Source organism: Amblyomma americanum, chromosome 1 (assembly GCF_052857255.1).
Source record: "Amblyomma americanum isolate KBUSLIRL-KWMA chromosome 1, ASM5285725v1, whole genome shotgun sequence".
Taxonomy (NCBI): Eukaryota; Metazoa; Arthropoda; class Arachnida; order Ixodida; family Ixodidae; genus Amblyomma; species Amblyomma americanum.
The window spans coordinates 352,815,346-352,838,295 of NC_135497.1; the positions used below are offsets into that span (position 1 = coordinate 352,815,346).

The window sequence follows — 22,950 nt, forward strand, 5'->3', positions numbered from 1 at the left end:
CAAATTTAGCGTGCGTGCTGCTGCTTGCGCTAAGAAAAATAGCTTCTAAAATTCGCATCGCCCACATCCCCCGCTTTGGAGAGAATTCGTCAATGCTATTCGGTTTTTAGGCATATTCATTGACTTTAAATGGTACGCGTGATATTCGCTTTTCCTCCTATCACTGACAGTAGAACGAATGAGGGATAAACTTAACCTGTTTTCGATTCTGCGACCGCCGCCTGTGGATTGCCTTGATTTGGACTTTTACGCCCAGGTAATCATAGTGGTCATAGCCTTGCCAAGTGTAGTCGTTACGGTGGTAGGCAGAAAGGTTCGAAAAAAATCAGTATGATGTTATTAAAAAGCTTTCTCGGTTCAGTAACCTAAAAAAAATTAGGCCGTGGCTCGACTGTACAGGCCATGGAACTGGCTGTCTACGCTATACGACTTGGATAACCTTGGCTAAGTGTGAAAAATTTGTCACAAATTATTTCCAGAACTCAACACCAAATGGCGCCACTGCTGCCTGTGCTATCGTTGCATTCTTGTAGGCATATGATAAACTAAAAGTGTGCTCATGCGACTTCTGCTGTAACCTCCTGCTAAATGCTTGCGTATAACGTACGTAAGCGCTCATGCGCTATATTAAAGGTCTCTATTGTCTCCAGAATTATAACTACTAGCGGAGAAAAGTGCAATCAGCACATTGTGATGGGACGGTTCATAGCTTGGTTTCGGTTTTGCATCCGATTCTAACGCGCATTTGTTTCACGGCTCAATTTTCGAGCACGAAGAAGTGCGTGTCAAAATCGGGTAAATATGGCAGTGCGCGTATTGACCCCCACCTCATAGCTTGACCCATTGTCAATGGAACAAATGTCTGAAAGGTCATATTGCCATTTTGTTCAACTCAATTGCAAGTACTCTAAAAGTGACCATTTACATGCAAAAGCCCCTGTTGATTAGGGATGGACTTTTTAAAGCGGAACTTCCCGAGAACTTGAAGACTGTACGAGGAAGTGCAGGCAGTGTCATGGCTAGCCATCAATTGTGTTTACTCACAGGTAGTGATTGCATCTGGTTCCAATCTGACAACTCTGAATCAGAATTACGGTGGTGCCAAAATATCAACAGGCAATGCCGCTTGCGATCCTTAGGTAGTGCTGCATTTTTTGTTGTACATCCTAGCACTTACTTCATCCGAAATTGAGATTTACCATGGTTTTTTCATGCCTTTATGACTCCCACTGTACATTTTCAGCAGCTTTTGTTTCACGCTTGCGCAAAGACATTTTCCATCTGAAACATATTATGCAGCTAAAGAAAATTTTCATCTTTGCGGGGGGGTGGGGGGGGTGGTGATAATATTGCTCAGATACTGTATTCTACGGTACTCAGGAAAAAGATGCCTGGCAATGTGCTGTTACAACAGCTGAAGCCAACATCAGTAGGAAAACCATGTTAGCCTCATATTACTGCAACAGCTGTTGCGCTTGGAAGATCAGTTTATGCCTGCACGCATTTATACCTGCATTTGCTAGTGCAAATGATTTATTACACGCACTTGCAAAAGCGATCATGTGATTTATGTCCCGCATCATTGCAAAGAACCGTGTGCCACAGGCTGTGCTACTGCAAGCAGCTCTGACCTAAATAATTCAAAATTCTCGCAAGAGAGCAAAATCTTCACCCATGGTTCATGTTCAAAGGAGAGCGAGAATAAACTTTATTCACTCTAAAAATGTTGAAACCACAGCTCCTCCTTTGGTTTCTGTGTGCCACTTCTGCAGGGCAAATTCTCTCCTATCACCTTCAATGGACAACAGTCTCCACAGTGGCAGAGCTGCACGGCATCAAAGAAAATATCTTTATAATAAATGTTGTGACGAATAGATGGGCGATGGGTGACATTCACAGGCTTGAAACCAGTCCTACAAAAATCTCTCAAGTCTGTTTAGGAAAACTAACCATCAGCCAATCTCCTTTGACATTAGATATCCCCAGCACACTGCCATTGTAAAAAACGAGATGGCAAACAAAGCGACTCGCAAAGCTCTGCCAGGCAACTTGCAAGTTCTAGTTGACATCTAATAGTAAATCTCTGGAAACGTGTAATTTCAGTTCATTATGAAAACGAGATGGCAAACAAAGTGACTCGCAAAGCTCTGCCAGGCAACTTGCTTGTTCTAGTTGATAGCTAACAGTAAATCTCTGGAAACGCCTAATTTCAGTTCATGTTCTTGATTTACCTCATTATGCAATTGTACAGAGAGGTTTGTTTTGGCCTTTTTAACAAATTTGCATGGTTAAGTAGGTAGTTTCCGCTTAACGAATGGGTAAAAAATTTCACGCTTCCTTTAAAGCTTTCTGAAGCCATTCTGTGTTCTTTATTCAGTAAGGTGAGATGTGAAAATTGTGTTCCTCTCATTTTGCATTCCCCGCACAAGTTTCTTGTAAAATTCACTTCGCGAGGGATTGATTATGCGATGTTCAGTTCTTTGTGTTGGTGCTGCTGGCACAAGCTGGGTTTCGGAGTCTGCAGGGCAATTTTCTTGAGATAAAGTGAAGTATTGTTTTATTAGGTACACAACAAAGGAGGCACACTTTGCCATCTTGTTAAAGAACAACGCTATTTCAACAACAGCCTAAAACTAACTTTTAACTGGAAAAAAACGTTAACATTTCATTAGAACTTTAACAGCTAGCTACGTTAAATGTGTTGCAGTTATTGCTGTGTTCTATTCTCAGAAGCTGTTTCATGCACACAGCTGTTCAGGCATACTTTGCCATCTTGTTAAAGAACCACGCTACTTAAAAAAGAACTTTAAATTAACTAACTTGTAACTGGAACAAGACTTTAAACTTAACTTCAACAAGAACTTTTAACAGGTAGCTATAATAATATGTTGCAGTTCTCGTTGTGTTCTAACTCCTGGAAGGTGAAGCTTTCCCAGAGCGCGTGTGGTCTTCTGAGAAGCACCTGCTCACTGGGAACCTGAAAAAAATCAGACCAGCATCGTGAGCTCCTAACTGCCATCAGTAGCAGTTTCTCATTGAATTCTGGAAGTTCAGCGAAGCGCTAAGTTGGGCTGGTTGGCGCATGGCAATAGGAAAAGGGACGAGACATAAGAAATGGCAAGAGACACAAATGAAGTGCTGAGACATTTTTGGAGGTACTCACACAACTGCTTGTTTTTCTGGCCTATCCCATACGGTGTTTTCAGTAGCTATCAATAAACTGAAAATTCAATTAGCTGACTTTGTGTCGTGGTATTATGCACCCTGCTTTGTACACACTTCTCATCTTTGTAGGTATCAGTGAAGCGCAGCAATTTTGGTGATGCCTAGGAAGCCCTGTGGACCCAACTTTTTAAAACAGGCTCGCTGTTCTGAAGCTCTTTCAGTAATGCCCAGCCTCACTAGTTCTGGCTCCCCGAATTTAATGGGGCGTATGATTCACCGTAGCTGAGTTGTTAGCTACCGGCAAAGTTAGCCTTCCAATTACTCTCCCTCCAATTGCTCCGCCATGGTGAAACTTAAATATTGATTGCAACAAAAATATTGGCGCAGATTTGTTAGCTAGCGCAGCTGCACCACCATGTACACAAACTCATGCAACAGTCTTCAATCGATGCTTTCACTATTTTGAATCGAGATCGGTGTGTTGAATGAATTTAGTAATCTCTGGTATACAGTCCACACACACCCTGGGTATAGTCTGCAGGACTCAATTTTCGCTGCAAAAATATTTTTTCTTATGATCGCACCTTGTATATAGAATCGCATAGTGTCCACAAAGCCCCAAATAACTTTTAAACGTCTAGCATGCAGGTTGTACACCATAATTTACGGTATGCTAATAATATCGCATTACGGCAGTGAATTGCTGTTTGCATATAGTATCTCACAAAAGGCACTGGCACTTCATCCTGCATGGCTACTGATTACAACATGGCCTGTCTGTTACATTAGGAAAATACACCTTTCTAGTCCATATGCTCTGGTTTACATGAGATTCAGTATAGTAGAAACCTAATGCAATATGATTGCTGATGTCATATCCCCGACAATGTGACCACGTAGAGAATATCAAGCGAAGTTTTGAGTGGTACATTGTGTTGACATTGCCTTGGAGCCAATGGAGCTGTCTGCTTCCACTGACAGAAAACTCATGACAAATATTGGAATATTCAAGGTGCCACTATCATGTTACTTGCTGTGGAGGAACTTCTGCGCCAAACTTCGCCAGCGTGTTGTGTTGATTTTTTCACATTTTGTTATTGTTCACAATTAATAAAAATTACACAGTCTTCAGCAAAATCATTTTTCCATTTGTTTATTTCTGGCTATCCTTTTTTATTAGGAAATAGCATTTTAACGAGAGCAGTTGGGAATAGGGTTTTTCATTTTTTTGCTTTACTATGGTCACAGTGAACACTGAACTTGCCAAATAAACCTGAAGTTTATCAATCCCCTTTTTTATGTCCTGCAAGAACTGAAATTTTGGTGCGAACCATTTTTTTCTGCTATAAAATGCCATTTTCTCTGATAGAAAACCTAAAAACTTCTGCTAAAATTTCAAATTTCTTTTACTGCAAAACCTGTACAAAAGCTGCTATCAGAATCTTATCGCCAGTTCCAAAAACACTGTACTTCCAGACATTGCTGGATGCCTGAATCTAGAAATGGGAGATGTGCCCAAAAAACATTCTCTGCACACCTGTTTCTTGCCTGCACTTTCTTGTCAGAGAGTCTAGCTGTGGTAATGGCCAGAACAACGTTTAAGCAAATGGCGATTAGATTTAACTGAATGGTCACTTCTACAACTTATTTCTCAAAGTTCTTGAGAACGACGATGCTTGCCCAAGAGAATCATGCAATTAAATAATGCTGGCACACTGTGATGAAAGAGAAATCAATACCATTCATACATACAGCAGGTACCTAATGTGAAAACTAGAACCCTCTTCACAAGAATTAAAAGCAAGCTTTAAAAGCATGGTTGTTGGAAGGTCACTGCAACTTTAACATTTAAGTGCTCTTTGCTTGGATTTTTGATTGGGCATGCAGTTGTGTAAATGTGCGCCACATTAAGTATTTGATGCTTTTCCTAAAGAACAAATGGACTCACCCTTACCGCTGGATTAAAATATGTCTTTGAATCTGCGAACAAAGCAGGTTTCTTTTAACATAATCACCATACTGCTACAAGCAGAGATTACAGTGCATACCACCTCTGGGGTCAATTATACCTGAAACATGGCCTGAAACATGGCCAAGAAAGACACTATTTTTTTATTACTTTTGGATCCATAAATCATATGCACTCACCTTGAATGAGAATCAGTGCTTGGTGTCCGGAAGCGGATGCTGCTCAGAGACGAATCGGAGCGTGGTAGTGACCTGAGTATATTCATCAAGAGCAGTTGTGGATACGATTGAGTGCAGTCATTTAGATGCTTTGCTTTTTTAACCCCCACCCTGACCATATTGGACTAACATCACTAAGTACAGGAGTCACAAGGCTACATCAACACCGCTCAAAGCATTATGTATGAAAAGCAGCCAGTAGTTCACGCAGTGGGTGGTGGGAAGAAGACTGGCACTTCAGAGTCAGTCAAGGGCTAAATGCTCTACACATGTGCGTTAATCAGAGATTGAAAAGTATGAGACGTGTTGCTGTACTTTATAAGTTCATTCCACACCAGAAACGTTAATGCACGTGAGTGTATTGTACAACACGCTGCCCATTACAGATGGTCTGTAAGCCTAGAAATAGACCCGCCGCGGCGGCTTAGTGGTTGGGACACTCTCCTGCCAAGCTGGAAGACCAACGTTCAATCAGAAGCAGGGCGGCCGCGTTTTGACGGAGGTGAAACGCAAAAGGCGCCTGTGAGCTATGCGATGTCAACGCACATTAAAGAGTCCCAGGTGGTTGAAATTAATCCGTTGCACTTCACTACGGCATCCCCCATAGCCTACATGTTGCTTCGAGACGTTAATTAAACACCAAAATTTACAATTCATATACTTTTGGCTGCTGAGCCCAAGTTGACGGACAGAATCCCAGCCGAGGGGGCCCATTCGGATGGAGGCAAAGTCCAAAAAAAAAAGCCGGCTGTGCGATGTCGGCACGCATTAAAGAACCCCGGTGAACCCGCATTCCTCAACCACGGCGTCCTTAATATATTCCTGATGTGGGGTACTATACATGCATCTTTTGGGAATGGAGAGAAACCCAAGGCACTCAGTGTCCCAAGGAACAGCTTCAACACCAGGTAGGAGAACGGTGGAAATCGCAAGGCGGCGGACAACTGGAAGCGAGGCCAAGGTGGCAAATGTATTGTGGCCAACGTGGTCAGGCGCAAATGCAACAAAGGTTGATGGTTTGCTCATATAAATGAAGCGTATCCGCGCCAGTCGGGAGGCCTCCTTGGGTCAGCTGGCCACAAAAATTGGGTGCACCACTCTGATCCAGAAATGAAGCAGCAGTTAGAACAATAAAAATGTTCTACAGAAATGGAAATGTTCTGCAGGGAAATGTCATAGCCTCCGCCTTATCGGACTTTGAGGAAATTCTGATGGTTGATTACCTCCAAAAGCTCCACAAATCAATGCCCAGTACTATTCGAACTTTCTGGAAGCACCGAAACCTGCCAATATTTCGAGGAAACACTCTGAAAAAGCTAGAACTTGCGGTAATTTTTTAGCTGGACAACACGCTCTTCGACGCAGGACCCCATTTGCTTGAAGCAATGCACTGTTACCGACCCCACCTTAATCACCCGACCTCGCTTTTCTGAGAGGACAGCATTTTCCCACTGACAATGCAGTCATAACTGCTGCTGACAACTAATGTCGCCTCCGAACCTCAGATACATTAGGAATAGAATCCGTGCGACCGTTATAAGTGGCTAGTCAGTCGAGCCCAGTTCAAACGGACCTGAGGGTAGCGCGGTTTTCTATCGTTTATATCCGAAGTTCATAGTAAGTGGACCTGTGATTAAAATTTGGGGGACTTCTTAACCACATTCTTAAAGAAGAAAATGTGATAGCATTTAGGTTGCCTGCTGTATGGTGTCTATAATGAGTGTCTAATGTTCTTGCGATTTTCACGCCGAAACTTCTGTTGGAACAGCCTCCACTGCCCTTATATGGTATGCATAACTCACCAGCTTCTTTAGTGTTTGAGTACCTTCTATTGGATTATCAGATGGGGTTATACCAATCTAACAAATCCGCCAAACAATTCCCACTAATCCACAATAATTCATTTTCTTGGGTAGACCTACTTGCAAATTTCTGCGGTCCTTTGGAATTTTGGGGGGTGGGCCAACTTCAAAAATCAGGGGGGCTACCTGCCATGATGGGCAGGTTATGATGACGTCACAAAGTCACGTGACCTCTGCCGACCAATCGGAAAATTCTGTACCACTGAAACCTTACAACTATGCGACTTTACTATTTTTGTCGCAGGTTAATAAATTGCTATCAATGCCTTTTTTTTTCAGGCGTTTGTGAAACGTTACAAATGGGCTTTGGGAAACTTAGACGACGTTTAACCTTCCCTTAAGAGTATAATGTGAAAACATTAGCGATCCCTACCGCTCAAGTACTTGTTCTCTTGCATAGATTCATAGAACGCGGAGAGTCCTCATACCACAACTGACACGGTGGTGTGGTTGAACAATGCGCCAATGCCCCTGCAGGTTGCTGTTTCAAAGATGGCCACCGATGGGGCTTATAAGACCCAGGTTGCTCTAGTCGAGCTCCCGTAAGGCTCATTTTTACACATAATGTTTTCGGGAGGCTATCTACCTCTTCGCCAATGAGCTGATTCCCAGTGCCACGGTGGGCAGATGGCAATCGCATTGAAATTAAAAAACAATGGCTCACGGTTTAGCATTGCTAAGAATGAAATGTTTTGCGAAAGCACGTTTTACAGGCAGACACCACTGCCACATACCTCAAAGCGCGATTGAGGTGTCCATTTACCCAGGGAGCCAGCTTTCTCGGCTAGTTACGTGAACTGAAGGGGTTGCTTTGCCTGCATGCCTTTGTAAGGGCATGTATTTTCGCACGATGCACCCAAACTTTGTCCAGCCACAGCGCCAAGGGTAACCGCGTTTTCGAAATTCTAAAAACTGATGTGGCTATTACTAACAACTGGCTTTACAAATCTGTGATTGCAACTAGTCACTTAACTCTTAGTTAAAATTTAATCTCTAAAAATTAGTTAACCAGTTAACTATTAAAGGCGATTATCCGGTTTTCTCATGTCCACCAACACTGAAAATAGTATGCCGCAAAAGCCATATTTTTACCCCGAAAAGCCTATTTTTTTAAATTTTCGAAAGCATTCGCTGATACAGGAGGTTCACACACACACACACACACACACACACACACACACACACACACACACACACACACACACACACACACACACACACACACACACACACACACACACACACACACACACACACACACACACACACACACACACACACACACACACACACACACACACACACACACACACACACACACACACACACACACACACACACACACACACACACACACACACACACACACACACACACACACACACACACACACACACACACACACACACACACACACACACACACACACACACACACACACACACACACACACACACACACACACACACACACACACACACACACACACACACACACACACACACACACACACACACACACACACACACACTTTTTGCTACTGGTGACGACAGCGAATAAACCAGTGCCATATCTCAGTAGACGGGCGAGGGCAAGAGTTGTGAGGCAAGGCTTTTGAGATCCCGCATCAAGGCGGGATTTGCTGAAACCTGCCTGAGCCCTACCTCATCGCCCAATCTAGGAAGCAATGGTTTGGTTTGGTTTATATGGGTTTAACGTCCCAAAGCGACTCAGGCTATGAGAGATGCCATAGTGAAGGGCTCCGGAAATTTCGACCACCTGGGGTTCTTTAACGTGCACTGATATCGCACAGCACACAGGCCTCTAGAATTCCGCCTTTATCGAAATTCGACCGCCGCGGCCAGAATCGAACCCGCATCTTTCAGGCCAGCAGCCGAGCGCCATAACCACTCAGCCACCACAGCGGCAATGTATGAAGATGATGATGATGATGAATTTTTAGGGCACAAGGGCACCTGTGGCCAAAGAGCGCCATAGCACAAGGTTTTTCTATTGCTCAAGGTGGGGTCAAAGACCCATTTCCCAAGCATTTCACCCCAAATAACCCAAGCACCAGGCGGGGGAAGGCTTGTACCCATTGTATCATCGGTGGGTTTCCGGCGGCACTGGGGATCGAGCCCCACACCTCCCGCATGCGAGGCGGATGCTCAAACGACTTGGCCACCGTGGCGGTCCATGCGTGGGCGTTTTGAACGCCGCCATAGGAAACGACCGCGTCGTGGCGCTGAACCCCACTTCCTGCGCAGTGCGATCACGGCAGCATGCTGTGCGGGGTCAGAGTATAGGCCCTGTTTTTGAAACAGTCATTGAATAAAACCACGCCGAGCGTTACTGCCAATAGTTTAAAAGCTATTCGAAAACTTGAGAACTTATTCAACTCGTTTCGAATAAGGCTGAAAGCACACAATTTGATTCATTCAGCGAATCAAATAGGAGGATATTTGATTCGCTGTTCGCACACCCTTATGCTTCGTATACTGTCAAAAGTCCACCTACACTAAAGATGATTCACTTTAGTAGCAAGGATAGGAACCACTTTAGTTACTTAAATGGGGCCATGACAGCCTATTTTCACGCATACCCTGCTTATCGCCTTTAATTCCCAACAAGGTAACTTACAATTCCCCCAATTTTCAGTTGATTCTGTGCGGTAAATATCCTTAAAACGAATTTTTTTTTCGTTCCTTTTGCGAAATGCTTGCTGGTCTGGCAACCTCTGTTCGCTGACGTCACAAGCACATACACGCCACGCGTCGTCTGCTGCGAGCTGTTGAGGTGCTTGCATGCACACCGTAGACAGCGGTCGCTCGAAAGGTTTTTTCTTTTAGCCTAGCAAAATAAAATGCATTTTCCGTGTTCTCTTTTGGCAAGCCTTCAACTTGGTACGCGAGCTGAGTGATCCTTGGGAAAGCGGACTTGCTCATGGCGCCCACTTTCCGATTGTTGAGGAAACAGAAATCGATGGACCCCTGCTTTATTATTTACGCTTGGAAGCATGCTGTTCGTATGTTATGAGTGTGGTCTCTTTTGAGCAGTCCCGTATGTGAAATGCGGCACGTGCCGTGCATGCCTTAGCCGATGTGCGCCGTGAAAGCCACGGCGTTTTGTAGCTATAGCTGCCAAGTTCTTGTCCGCTATTCATTGCTCGATAATTAAACTCAAATTATCAAGAGGTGCACTACCGTAACCTTGAGGCACGAAAGGAGCAGAGAAAAGTGCCGAGTGCAACGACTTCCGCTCTGCATGTACGCGTTTGTAGGTCGAACATACATTTCCTTCGACTCATAGAACCTTTTTGTAGCTAGGAACCAATTGCCGCTTGCAAAACCCTACGTGACTCGAATGCTTTCACTGTCCGAGTGATGAATAGTCGCCGCCGTCTAAATAAGTGCTTTGATACTATAGTACAGCATTTTGCTGTGTGTGCGCATTGTGCCCCAGGAGTGCCACGATTACAACTGCAGCCCCGCGCTGAGGTTGTTTACATGGCTGTGCGCAAACAGTACTGCTCGTTTGGGTGGCATAAAACGCCTGGTGGGTTATCCTTTTATTAAATATTACATACTCTTGCTCACAAATTGCACTTTTACTCATTTACACACCATGATAACACTCCAATAAGGGCCGATGATGCTATATCGCCTGCTTGGGAAACGCTTCGCTTAAAATACCGGCGCTTTCTGCTAATTGTATCTGCTTTCTTTTATGTCACCAGAGTTTAATTTTAGGTCGGTTTGGCTAACAACACGTTCGGGCATTACTTGAATTAATGAAAACAACCAGATATGTTGTCCACAGTCGACGCTGACGGCTGCTGCCGGCTGCCTTCTGCACATGCTATGCAGACCGGGTCACATATATCGGCACTTCCCCCTTACTGTACTCGCGTCCTGAGATGTAGGCAGTCGTCGCTTTGAGGGCACTGTAGCCAAAACTACGCTCGACAGCTATTTGCAGGCGCTAAAGCTTGCGAATTCACTCTTCACAATCGCCGAAGTCGCACATTCGAATCCTGCGTACTCGCTAGGCCTCATCACGAAAGGGGCCGGCAGTCCACCGTCAACCAAAATTCAAGAATATGGGAAAGGTTCCTCACTGACTAGTAACAACGTGTGAAGATATGATATGTAGCCGCTTGTTTCACTTTTTTCGATACGGATAAGGTACACAAGCGCAGTTTTTCCAGCCGTCGGCTCACCGGCCGGGCGTGGAGCTTTCGCTCGGCCACACTAGTGTTCCTGTATATGCTCCCACAGGGAGAAGAGTTGCGCGAAGGTCCGCCATCATGATCCAATCTTTGCGGGAAAGCCACCGCTCGTGCGCACAGGGGCTGCGTACATCGTCTCGCTGTGTACAGCGCTTGGGCTTGTTTTTTATTTGCGTAAAAATTGCACTCGATCTCAATTTTTTAAACATAGCGCGAAAAACTAATCTGTGGCTTGCCGAGGGTGTGCATACAGGATGAAAAAAAAATCGCCATCGGTTAACAGCAAATTGTAGTCATGACAATAAATTGACGAAAAATACTAGAAACGGCCTGCAGTTTTTTTTCCTGGAACAAGTAATTTCAAATGAACAAGCAGTCCCGTTCCGGATGGGGCAGCGTCTGTCCCGTCCTGTCTTCCTCTGCGCGCGTCTTAAAAATAGGGAGTATTGCGGTGAATTACTTTTTCACAACTAGCACCGCCGCGTGTTCTGTGCGAGTTATGCAAGGAAAATATGAAAACACATCTCCCTAGAACCACATTAATATGATTCTGCAACCTGTCGCAGGCAAGCAGACTAAAGCAACACCAATGCATTGAACAGGCGAGTCTGACCTAAATAAAAAATTTCAAACTCAATTGCTTGCCTAAAACATTCTACAAAATGTGCCCCGTAGCTAAATGCAGTGAAATGACGAATCTTCAAAGGACCGCGAATAAGTACTTTTCTCGTTGATATTAGCTTACCCAAATTTTATTAAAAAGCATTTTTTCATCTGTTAATAAGTTATATTTCGTAGCGCTTAACGCTGCCCATTCTCATAAGCCACTTCAATCGCCGACGCACTTCAGCCGCCGAACTTCCCAATGGCACTTTGTAAAACGCTTTGCTGTTTCCAGTGCGGTTGCTGCAGTTTGGCGCACTGCATGCAGTCATAGCTGACAACTGCGCGGCTCACTGCCACAGCAGAACCCCAAACCTGACGCCACAGGCGTGCACGGGAAATGTGTGAAATGTAGCCGACAGCGTGGGCTCTCGTGAGGCATCGAGCTGACGAAGGGTCGCTCGGCACTGCACCTGTGAAGTCAGCTTCCCCGCGGAAATTCGAACACCTGACGTCACGAAAATCATGTGACCGCCTCTCGGCGAATGGCGTTCGGAGCGGCGAGGGAAAACAGACGCGCATATACAGGAACACAAGGGGGAGCATATACAGGAACACTAGGCCGCACAAGCCCAGGCGACGGAGGCGAGCGGCACCGTCATGCGGCGTTTTCTGCCCGTGTCGCTTGCCTCGCCGATCGGATTTATGCGCAGGCACCGAATGAAAGCCCATCTTCGCTGGTGCATGCACACCGCGTACGTCGCCGTGGTTAGCATGAGGTCAATTCTTAAGTTTATAGAATGTCATACCAACTAATCCCCTACCGCTCTCTTCTGGTTCCCACTATGCTGCCTCTTTAACATTACTACGATACGCGATCGTTGATCGTGCTGGCGTTGTCGTCAATCTAGCGTGACAGACCAGTGCGTCAGCGACGGCATTTGCGTACCCATCAGCCCACCGACCATCGATCGCCGTCGCATCAGCTATAGTGTGACCGGACCCAACCTATACCGAAGAAAAACTGCGTTACTATTATCGCTTTTTCGGTACCAGTCATTCATATATGGGGGACGACTGCTACTTCGATCGCCGGCGAAAGTACAGGGTGGAATGAGACCTCGCTGCGCATATTGCAGCAACGAGAGCAGACGACGTTGCTCCGTGCATGTGCTAGTGACGTCACGACAGCTTTCAATATGGCGGTCGCTGCCGGTGGGAGGAGTCTCCCGGTCTCAATTTGGATCGTATTTTTTGGAAAATACAGCGCGTCCAGGGCAGCCAAATTTCAGAATTTGAATCATAAGCTTTTGCATTAGTTACTGAAGCAGAAAACTGCAATATGAAGAACGACCATGTCATGGCCCCTTTAAGCATATTTCTTGCGTTGTTCTTGCGCATTGCTTAACTTGCCTTTTTTTCTCATGAAAAATAAAATATATGCTGAAGGGGGCGGGGGGCATAGTGGCAGTTTCGATTGGAAGTTGCGAATCCTCCAAAAGAAGCGGCCCCACAGAAATGTCATGGCCATTAAAGTGCTGGGAGTATTCTCTTGAAGGTGGCACACGTGGCACTAGCCGCGCGTGATTGATTAGAAAATTTTTCTATTATGCTATTGGAAAGCGCAGCAGCATTTTCATCTTGCACACGTTAATAATAGCTTCGCCCATATCTTGGAAAGTCGTAAGCCTCCTCACCTGCGCTCTCTCGGTGAACTCCCTGAGAAGAGAGGGGGAAAAAATGTAAAGCCAAGTAATGCTGAATTGCAGTTCAGCATCATTGACGTGCTGCCGAAATCGTTGCGCTGAAGGCACGCCAAGAGACCTCCCTAGCTTTCTGTTTTGAATTGCATTTCAGTCCCAGTGACCAAGTTACAGGGGAGGTTCGCTGCTGGATCTTCACTTCGAAATGAACTAGGTAATCAACAAATCACGCAACAAAGATTCGCTGTCTTCTACTTTGCTCGTGGGAGCACCGTATACGTGTGCGAGTACTATCAAGCGGGAATCAAACGGGAACACCGGCTGCAAAGATGTCTCGCCTTTTCACGTTCAGCTCGCAACCAGCGTGGTTGGTGTTTCCACATAAAATTTCCTGCGAGGTGTACGTACCGCAGCCAACCATGCATCACTTTCATGCTACACGCATATGAGGAATGACGCACGAGAGCGGTCGCCTCTGCATCTGGCCCGGTATATATAGTAACTCTGAAGGTTCGTGCGCGCCGTGTACTGAGCAATATCTTCGTCCTCCAACTGGCGAATTTGATGACATTTTTTTGTTATTCCTCTAGGAAGCAGCGCAAAATTTACAGCGGCCTGGCGTTAACCATGCTGTCTTCAATTACCCGTTAGCTTTTTCAGCGGCTACAGGACGCCCTGTGGTTGCAAGGAAGCTGGTGGTGGGCGAGATTGCTTACCGAAGGCCAGCGTGGCTTGAGCCACGTCCAAGCGGCTGGCGGGCTGGTCATCATGGGCGTAGGTGCGGTGACCCCTCTGCTGGGATAGGTCCTGCGGTATTCGCGTCAAGACTGTCAATCGCGTGAGCACATGTTCGTCCGCGGCGCACTTCAGGCATATTGACCAACGCGCGCTCGGTAAGACCCACGCGAAGAATGGTAGAATATCTCGTGAAAAATGCTACGCAGCCTGGCAGTGAACGAGAGCCTGCAAATTCCACGCAGATAGATGGCGCCACGGGTACAGCTGGGTGCCATAAACAAAACGGGTGGCCATGGAACACGGAGGGCTTCAAGTTGAGGAACAACATTTTGTGCGTTCGCTTCGAAACCAGCCAGGGTTATATGCAAGGTGGTATGAACCTTACAGCACTGAAACATGCGAATACACGACGTAACACCATTTTAAAGCGTGCGGATAAAAATCCTACAGCAGTAATAACTGTTTATTTTGTGTGGCAAGCGCGTTACGTATTGGAAGTAGCCCCACGACCACCAGTCAAGAAGCGACATTGGTATTTTTCATGAGGGAATAAATTACGCACACCGATTTCTTAGATGTATGGTTGAAGAGAAAAGGCTTAAACACCCTTTCTTTGACTGCTTGACGGAAGTGGTACGCTTAACCATTTCCACTGGCTTTTAAAAATTGTTGAGCGCGCGAGAAACTACCAAGAGAGCTTCGGAAAAACTGCCGATGCGCAGTCTTATGCATGCAGTAAAGATTGCGCGGCTGAGAATACGAGGTCTATGCACAAAGTATCGGACCGGACTGGATATCTGTGCAACCTGCGGCTGGCTTCCACTTCAGCTGGCCATCTGCTACAGGGAGATCCCCACTGTGCAAGTCATATGAGTCGTTTTGGTTGGCTTGATCGGTAGCCGAGTTCCTTGGAATGGGGTAGTGTGCAGTGACAACGTCGCATTAATGAGTGGTGGAGCTGCTCGATACCGGCTCAAATATACGCACTCAAACTGTGGCTCAGAGGTCCCCTTGGAGCTCGTCCATGCGAACATCCTCACTGATGCTTTGCTTTAGAGAGAAGTGCGCCGTCTGCGGAACTCGCAAGACATTCGCATCGTATTTGCAACAAAACCTGCTCCCGAGTACGTTGTATGCACTGGGCTACAGCCGATACCGCACTGACCAGTACGCTCAACCTCCGAGGCTATGGAGCAAATTTATCAGCACTTTTGGATATGGGGCTAGTATAGGAGACTTTCTGAGCTGCCCTGGTTTTGGTGGCAACCAGTTCGCCTAGAAGTGCAACAGTGCATTTCGAAAGGCCAGAAACTTTTTGATGAGAGCTTGCGGCAGCAACACGAGGTTCGCGTTACTTTCTAGTAGTACTGGCGAAAGGCATGCCACGGGGCGCGAAGCAGAACAAATGAACGTCGAGGTGCCCAGCTGTTCGAGAGTTTATGCACAACGTCGAGTCGGTATTGGCGCAAAATGTTTAGCCGTTGAAGGACTAGCTTAGTGTGGATATGTTTACTATCAACGTGCTACTGGTCGTAATATGCCATAAACAAAAGCTCCCGCGTCCATCTCCTAACCACTGGGTGTACTTTTCAGGTAGGCCAGAGAGTCCTCATGAATTGAGGAGGGACGCTCTTCGGCGCGGATGGAGGGTCGAGAATTTTGCTGGTTCTGATAATAAGAGCTGGCTGCTCCTTAGTTGGGACAACATGTGCAGATAGCCACAAGGTGCACGTCAGGAGGCTGTAGTTTTATTAAACACACGACACAGCAACGAAGGCATACGAAGGCTCACGAAAAATGCCAACACATGTGGATTGAGTTGAACGTTCCACACCGTGCAGTACCTTATCGGAGTCACTATGAACTCACCGTGCTGGCCATCATGGCGGTGGCACGTCTGCTCGGCGTGTAACTGCATGAGAAGAGAGTTCGGGAGTCACCAACCCGCTCCAGGCCATGAGTGAGTGAAGGAGGGAGGGAGGTACGGACAGAGACAGACAGCTTCACAAAGCAGTACAAGCCCAATGTAAATAGCTCGTAGAACCCAGTGCAGATGCCTGAGTTCTCTCCTGCTTCAATTTGCAGCAGCAGTCTGCGGTAGGTAGAGTTTTGGAGAACGGAATTATTGCTTCGCAGAGGCGAAGCCTGCGGCCTGTCGCAGTTAATAAGGCCAAAAAGACTGCCTGGCAGCGGACGGACAGTCTTCGCAGCCGCTTTTCGGCACAATGGTTACAAAGCAAGTTTTACAACAACTGGAATGACTGAGTTATTCGAAGGTACCGCGTCATCGAATCGTGGCCACGGTTCAGAAGAAGTTTGCAGTGAGGCAGTGAAGTTCTCTAGACAAGGTGAGCACAGTAGGGAGGTAGCAGTGAATTTACCCGATGGCGCCGCCGGAGAAATTCTGCATGCTCGGAGTGCGTTGTCCGAAATCTGCGAAATGTGACAACATAACAACATGGGCAAGGTCAGCAAAAAGACGAGCGCACCGCACAGTTCGCCGGCTTCGAGACCGCCGTCTGTTAGGTCTCAACGATATGTGAATTGAAATGGCCAGACGGCGGACGAGTCCTGCTGCAGAATCGCGCGAGGCTACAGTACCGCAGCAGCGACGCATTCGTGCCTAACGCGCCCAGAAGGTCTCAACGGATCACGCGCCCTGCTGCTCTGAAGTGGACCCCCAGCTGCTGGAGATCGCAGCTCTCAAGCCGTTTGCCGCCAGCTTGAGGGCATCCGAATCAGTGTATCGCTCACGAAACTAAAGCGGAGGGCTCAGTCCTGCGTGGCCCGTAAAAATACCGCACGCCATTTTCGAATGCTACAAACTTTGACGCTGCGGGCTGAGGACTGCACACACGCATGAACACAAAGGGCATGACGATTTTCAATGTCACGTCCTATTTAAAACACCCAGTGAACTGGGGTGGCAATACCCAAGTAACTCGGGCACAAAACTCGATGGAACGTTGGTGGTCGGCACGTTGAATTTTCTAGAGTACAGATTTCTATTGCAAGACCACGGCCGATCACTTGCGGCAGTATATGTCGCGCGTCAGTTAATTTCAAGCATGGGACAGACCCCGATCGATGCCTCGGAACGTGGACTTGGTATCGGGAAGCGAGCTGCGCTTCTTCGTTCAGTGAGTCATGTTAGGGCGCGGTTTTATTCTCTGCTGGGGACTCCAGCGCTGTCACGCCACGCACGGAGGCGGCCCTGGACTGGAGGACCCTCCTGAAGACAACCTGAACGCAGGGTGTCTGTTGACAAATTCACCCATCCATATATACCTGCAAGCTAACTCTCAAAGGGCCACTCCGAGGGGGGCATTTAGGGGAGGGGGGGTAGAAAATGTGGCTTCAGCATGCTTTTCCTTCGTAAAATCTCTCGCTTTGTGGAATGCCTTTCTCACCTTCCATGCGTGCCACCGGTGGCGCCGCGGTGGGTTGCTCAAAGGCAGGCGGGATCAGGTAGTCGGGCCGGGTCAGGAAGGTCGGCGACTGGCCGATTTCGATGCCAGGGCTGCACAGTGCGAATGTTGTGTCTGCGCTCAGCATTTTCTGCAAGGTCAATGCGGGACTGCCGGGTGCAGAACTGGTTTACGTTGGACACATGCATCCAAGATATTTCCTGCATATATGCATATATTTCCTGCGTATATGCATAACTCTGCATATTCGTGCATAGTTTCTTCCAGCGTGCTGTGGTGCGATCAATTCCTCGAAGAAACCGTGAAATACGTTCCTTGTTTCTGCTATCTGGCAAGTGAACACTCTTTGCGCGAATCCCTCTTAGTTTTAAGACGAGGTATTATATTACAAATTGCGCGCCACTTTTTTGAGCATCTAATACGAAAAAAATGCTGCCTCAGTAGTCCCAACGCAATGCCCCGAACGCTAATCGCGTAACCGCAAGTCGAGGACCTCGAGGTCGATTGGATGAGTTGCGCCAACCGATGCTTCATCTGCATGCATCCTATTATTGCAGCCATGACATGCTGCACACAAGGCAAGGCGCAAGGAGGGAGGAGTTGCGCGCGCTTGACTTTGCATCACGTTCGCGCGGAAAAGAATGGAGAAGTAGAAGATTGCCTCTGTTGGTCTTTCAGCTCCTTGACCTCGCTCCTGAGCGCCGCCACCTCCTTGCGCAGTCTCTCGTTTTCCCTGGGAGAGAGAGAGGGGGGGGGGGGGAGCTTTCATTTGTCGGCCACTGCAGACTACAAAATGCAACTTGTTTTGTATGCCAACTTTACGCGTGTAACAAAATGAATAGCGCACGCGTTTTTTTGCTCGAAGCCCCAGGTCTTTTCGTTTTCGTACATTTTCCGTTCCTTCATACGCAACAAGCTCCCGCAGCTATGCGACATAGGCTGGTTGAGCGAGCCATCACTCTCCGCAGCTGCGAGATTCACATGTGAGCGCAAGGCTGAAGCATACTTGTGGAAGCCGTCCTAATCGCACAGAAAAATATGTGACGAGTTTCTTATTTAAACTCGACGACTTGACACATCACAGTCATCAGGTATTTTAACGCGATAGGGCCAAGGAGCTCGAGTCGCAGAAGAGCCGATGTTAGCGCTGTAACACGAAAACCGACAATATCCAAATTAAAAACTCTGTGGAGATACGGAGAATCGAACTAAGGTCCTTCAGATTGGAAGGGGAGCACGCGCAGAACACGCTACGAAGGCTTTTTTTTATCTTTATTGACCGTTTCGACAGTTTACAACACATCACCAACGTTTGCGATAAGTACGTCGTCGAACCGGTTACATTCAGCGATCACTGTTGTACCATATTCACCACGGGAAAGAACGTGACATCTCAAGCGAAATTTAGTTGGGACTTGTGGAAGCTCAATGCAAAATTATTAAAGGATGATACGTTTTTTTAGAAACAAAGAACGTGTTAGAGAAAGTTTGGTTGAGTTATGAGAAAAGTTGGGCAGAAAAGTGGGGGGAATTTAAAGTTGGTGTCAAAATGAGGGCTATCGAAAGGTCCGTACAAATAAAACACGCTGAAAATCTGAACAAAAGAATCTAAAACAGATACTGAAAGAATTAAATATTGAGGAAAATAGAGCTCCTGGACTATATACTGTGATTTTTTCTTTGTTGTTGAAAAATCAGAGACGCCGACGAGTGAAAAAGGTTCGTTCTTCACGTTTCTGCTTCCACACGGAAGCCTTGTTCACAATGAATTCATTACCAAATAAGGGTCATTCAAATATGGTTCATTTAAATTGGTTGAATAATCGGCGCAAGGAGCATGCGTATTTCGGGTTTAGATTACTGTCATTCCGGTTTAACGTGTGTGGCGTAGTTTGTATGATTAGAGATTCCAAATGAAGTCGTGATGCTGCTACTTCTTCGGTAGCGATGATCCTTGCCTTGTCACAGTCAATTTTGTGGCCATTCACGACGGCGTGCTCCGCCAAGGCGTTAAGGGACTCTATAAGCCGCTAAGAGACTATATACTGCGATTATCAGCTAAGTTAAAGCAAAGCTTGACGTTATCGGTGTGACAAGGTTTCAGGGAGCTGCAGTCCCTGCACGAACAGATCGCTTGCTGGCAGATGATATGCCCTGTAGGCGGAATTTGACGACAGAAAAAATATACGCTAGAAGGAAAGATATCGCAGAAATCGAAAACACAGGTACTCTGACGGACGATCCGAAGGTGATAAGGGAGGCTTTCAGTCAATATTATCGTGATTTGTTCGCTTCCAAATCAGAGGATGTACCGGCCTTTCAGGCTGAATTTTTAAGTTTACTACCCCGACTGACCGGCGAAGACAGTGATAGCCTGTCTACCGACTTATCAACAGCGGAATTGGAATACGCTATTGATCAGCCCCACTTGGGGAAATCGCCAGGTCCTGAAGGAATAACAGCGGAATTTTATAAGGCGTTCAAACGCGAAACTACTCTCATTTTACAACGCGTTTATGAAGAGTAATTTAGAATAGGTATTTTACCATCGTCGCTTTCCTGTACACATACAGTACTTATACCGAAAACTGACAATCTTGCTAAGCTTAAGCAAGTAACTGGTTATCGGCCGATAACGCTCAATAATGTTGATTATAAAATTTTGATGTATTAGCCACACGTTTATAATCAGTTATGGACATCTTGGTAGCCTCCCACCAGACGTGTGAAATTCAAGGGCGGACCATCTTCACAAATGTTCATGTCACTCGGAGTATAGTGGAATGCTGTGACGCTGACTTTAGTCGAGTCGCAATGTTGCAAATTATTTAGAGAAGGCCTTTGACCGTATATGACATGACACTGTGTTTAAAATCCGCGAACATGTCTCTGTTGGGGAAGTTATTTTAAAGGGGTTAAAATGGCTTATAGTAACTGTACCACAAATCTGGTTGTTAACCGAGCTCTCAGACAGAATTGCCGTGAGAGCATCCGTGCGGCAAGGCTGCCCATATTCACCGTTACGTTTCGCTCTGTACCTATAGAGCCATGCCGGAATCTAATAAATAAAAGCCCTATTCGTGGTTTTGAACTGGAAGAGTGAAATTAAAGTATTGGCTTATGCCGATGATGTGGCAATTTTTTTTAGCGATCACAGTAGTATAGAACATGCGATTTCGGTTGTTCGCAGGTTTTGTGGATGTGACCAATAGCGTTGTTAATCTCGACAAATGTGCGGGCATTTGGCATGGGAACTGGACATCAGCGCCTTTGTTTCATGCAAGTGTAAAATGGTCACATGTCCCTTCAGAATACCTAAGTGTTCCTCTTGACAAGTATCGAGATAACGATGACTTTTGGAAGGACAAAATTCAAGAGCTGTCCATGGAGTACACAGAAATGGTCGGGAAAGGAACTGCATATATTCTAGTGTGCAAACATATGTTATGTATACCTTGTTTCAAAAGTGTGCTACTTGTTGCAGGTCCTTTCGTTCTTTCGACTTAGCATTCAAAAGTTTCATCGTCTCTTCGTAGTTTTTCTTTTTTTTTTGCAGTCCTCGTGGGAGAGGACTAAACGTGATAATTTATTTCTGCGTTTGAGAAAACGGGGCCTTTCCTTGTGGCACTTGTACCTGAGGCAAGTGATGTCAAGATTTATATTTCTTCGAGATCAACGCGACCCTTTCCTGCGGACTTTTATTCAAGTGAGGATTTCGGCTTTGCCAAACTGTGTTATTTCCACTGTAGACTGGATGCGATACAGTGCAAGCAGATTTTTGAAAGAAGTGATCTTTGCTTTCCGGTTTCGAAATGCTCGCTTCAGTTTGGAATACCTTTCAAATGTCACGCGTAAGAAATTGCTAAAACATTTACTTCACCCTGTCTTCCCCGAGCCGATGTATCGATCTCTGTATATATAGTGGAGGCCAAGGAGGAAACGTTTTAAAAAGAGTACGGAAAATGGTGGTGACAGCGTGTGTGAAGACGTTTTTCTTCAAGTTGCACACTGGTACGTTACCAGTTAAAACATGGATGGAGGAGAAGGGAATGTTTTTACTATGGGGTGCTGACTGCTTGTTGTGTCACGAACCAGAGTCAATAGAACACGTCTTTATTGATTGCTGGGATGCGCTGCTCTTTTGGGACGTGCTCCAGCGAACAATAATGACTTACCATTTACGCCGTATGGTATAAGATTCCTGGACGTTGAGCCAGATCTTTATAAGTACAATGTATTTTTCCTTCTTGGCCTCCACAGTATTTGGCGAAGCAAGATGGTTGTACGACACTGCGATGAAGATGCGCGGTCTGTCCGAGATTCTACTTCAAAGATAACGTATTTAAGCTGCGTGAAGTGTACAATGAGCTATGTTTAGGAGATGAAGTTATCGATTTGATGGAAAAGTTGTGTTCCTTGAAACAGTTTTGATTTTCTCACGTGAGTGAAACACATGTCCGCTCTTGATATTTGAGAGTGCAGCGCTACGAAGGCTCGTTGGTTCGATCGATCCTGAAAAAAAAGTGGACTTAGTCAATGCATTGCGGTCTTTGACTTCGTGAAATGTCTGTGTACTGATGCGTACGAGTAATTACGCGCGAGCGAATGTTGAAACAGGACCCCGTAACAATGCATTCTACTCTATAAAGCATTTCAACTGACATCCATGAGCAGTGGCAAAGCAGCGACATCTATGTCGTAAAGATGAAAGTAAATGCAAACAGCTTGCGCTGAAGTATGATAGGTGGTGGTGTGACCGTGTTCCGTGGATGAGTGGATGAGAAAGTCCCCGATGAATGGCGATTAAGTAGAATGAACATGATGTATAAGGGAAAGGGGGACAAAGCAGACGTAAGTAACTATCGCCCCATAACAGTGACATCTGTGGTTTACAGGGTGGTGATGCAAATTATAAAGGATAGACTGCAGGCTTGGGTGGAGAACGAGGGGGTGTTAGGGGAACTACAGAATGGGTTCCGGAAACAAAGGAGGTTGGAGGACAATCTATTTTCATTGACACAGTGTATAGAAACTGC

The 22,950-nt window shown here is 46.1% G+C and overlaps 1 protein-coding gene across 1 annotated transcript; it reads right to left on the bottom strand.

Annotated features, from left to right (window-relative positions):
• Positions 1–2,043: 2,043 nt before the first annotated feature.
• Positions 2,044–18,041, bottom strand: LOC144121666 (uncharacterized). The gene is made up of 6 exons (XM_077655002.1): positions 17,897–18,041; positions 16,868–16,919; positions 16,356–16,398; positions 14,465–14,555; positions 5,314–5,385; positions 2,044–2,977 (listed from the first exon to the last, which is right to left on the bottom strand). Exons 1-5 carry the CDS (start codon positions 18,039–18,041, stop codon positions 5,357–5,359), a joined length of 360 nt encoding a protein of 119 aa, XP_077511128.1. The 3' UTR covers positions 2,044–2,977; positions 5,314–5,356.
• Positions 18,042–22,950: the final 4,909 nt, after the last annotated feature.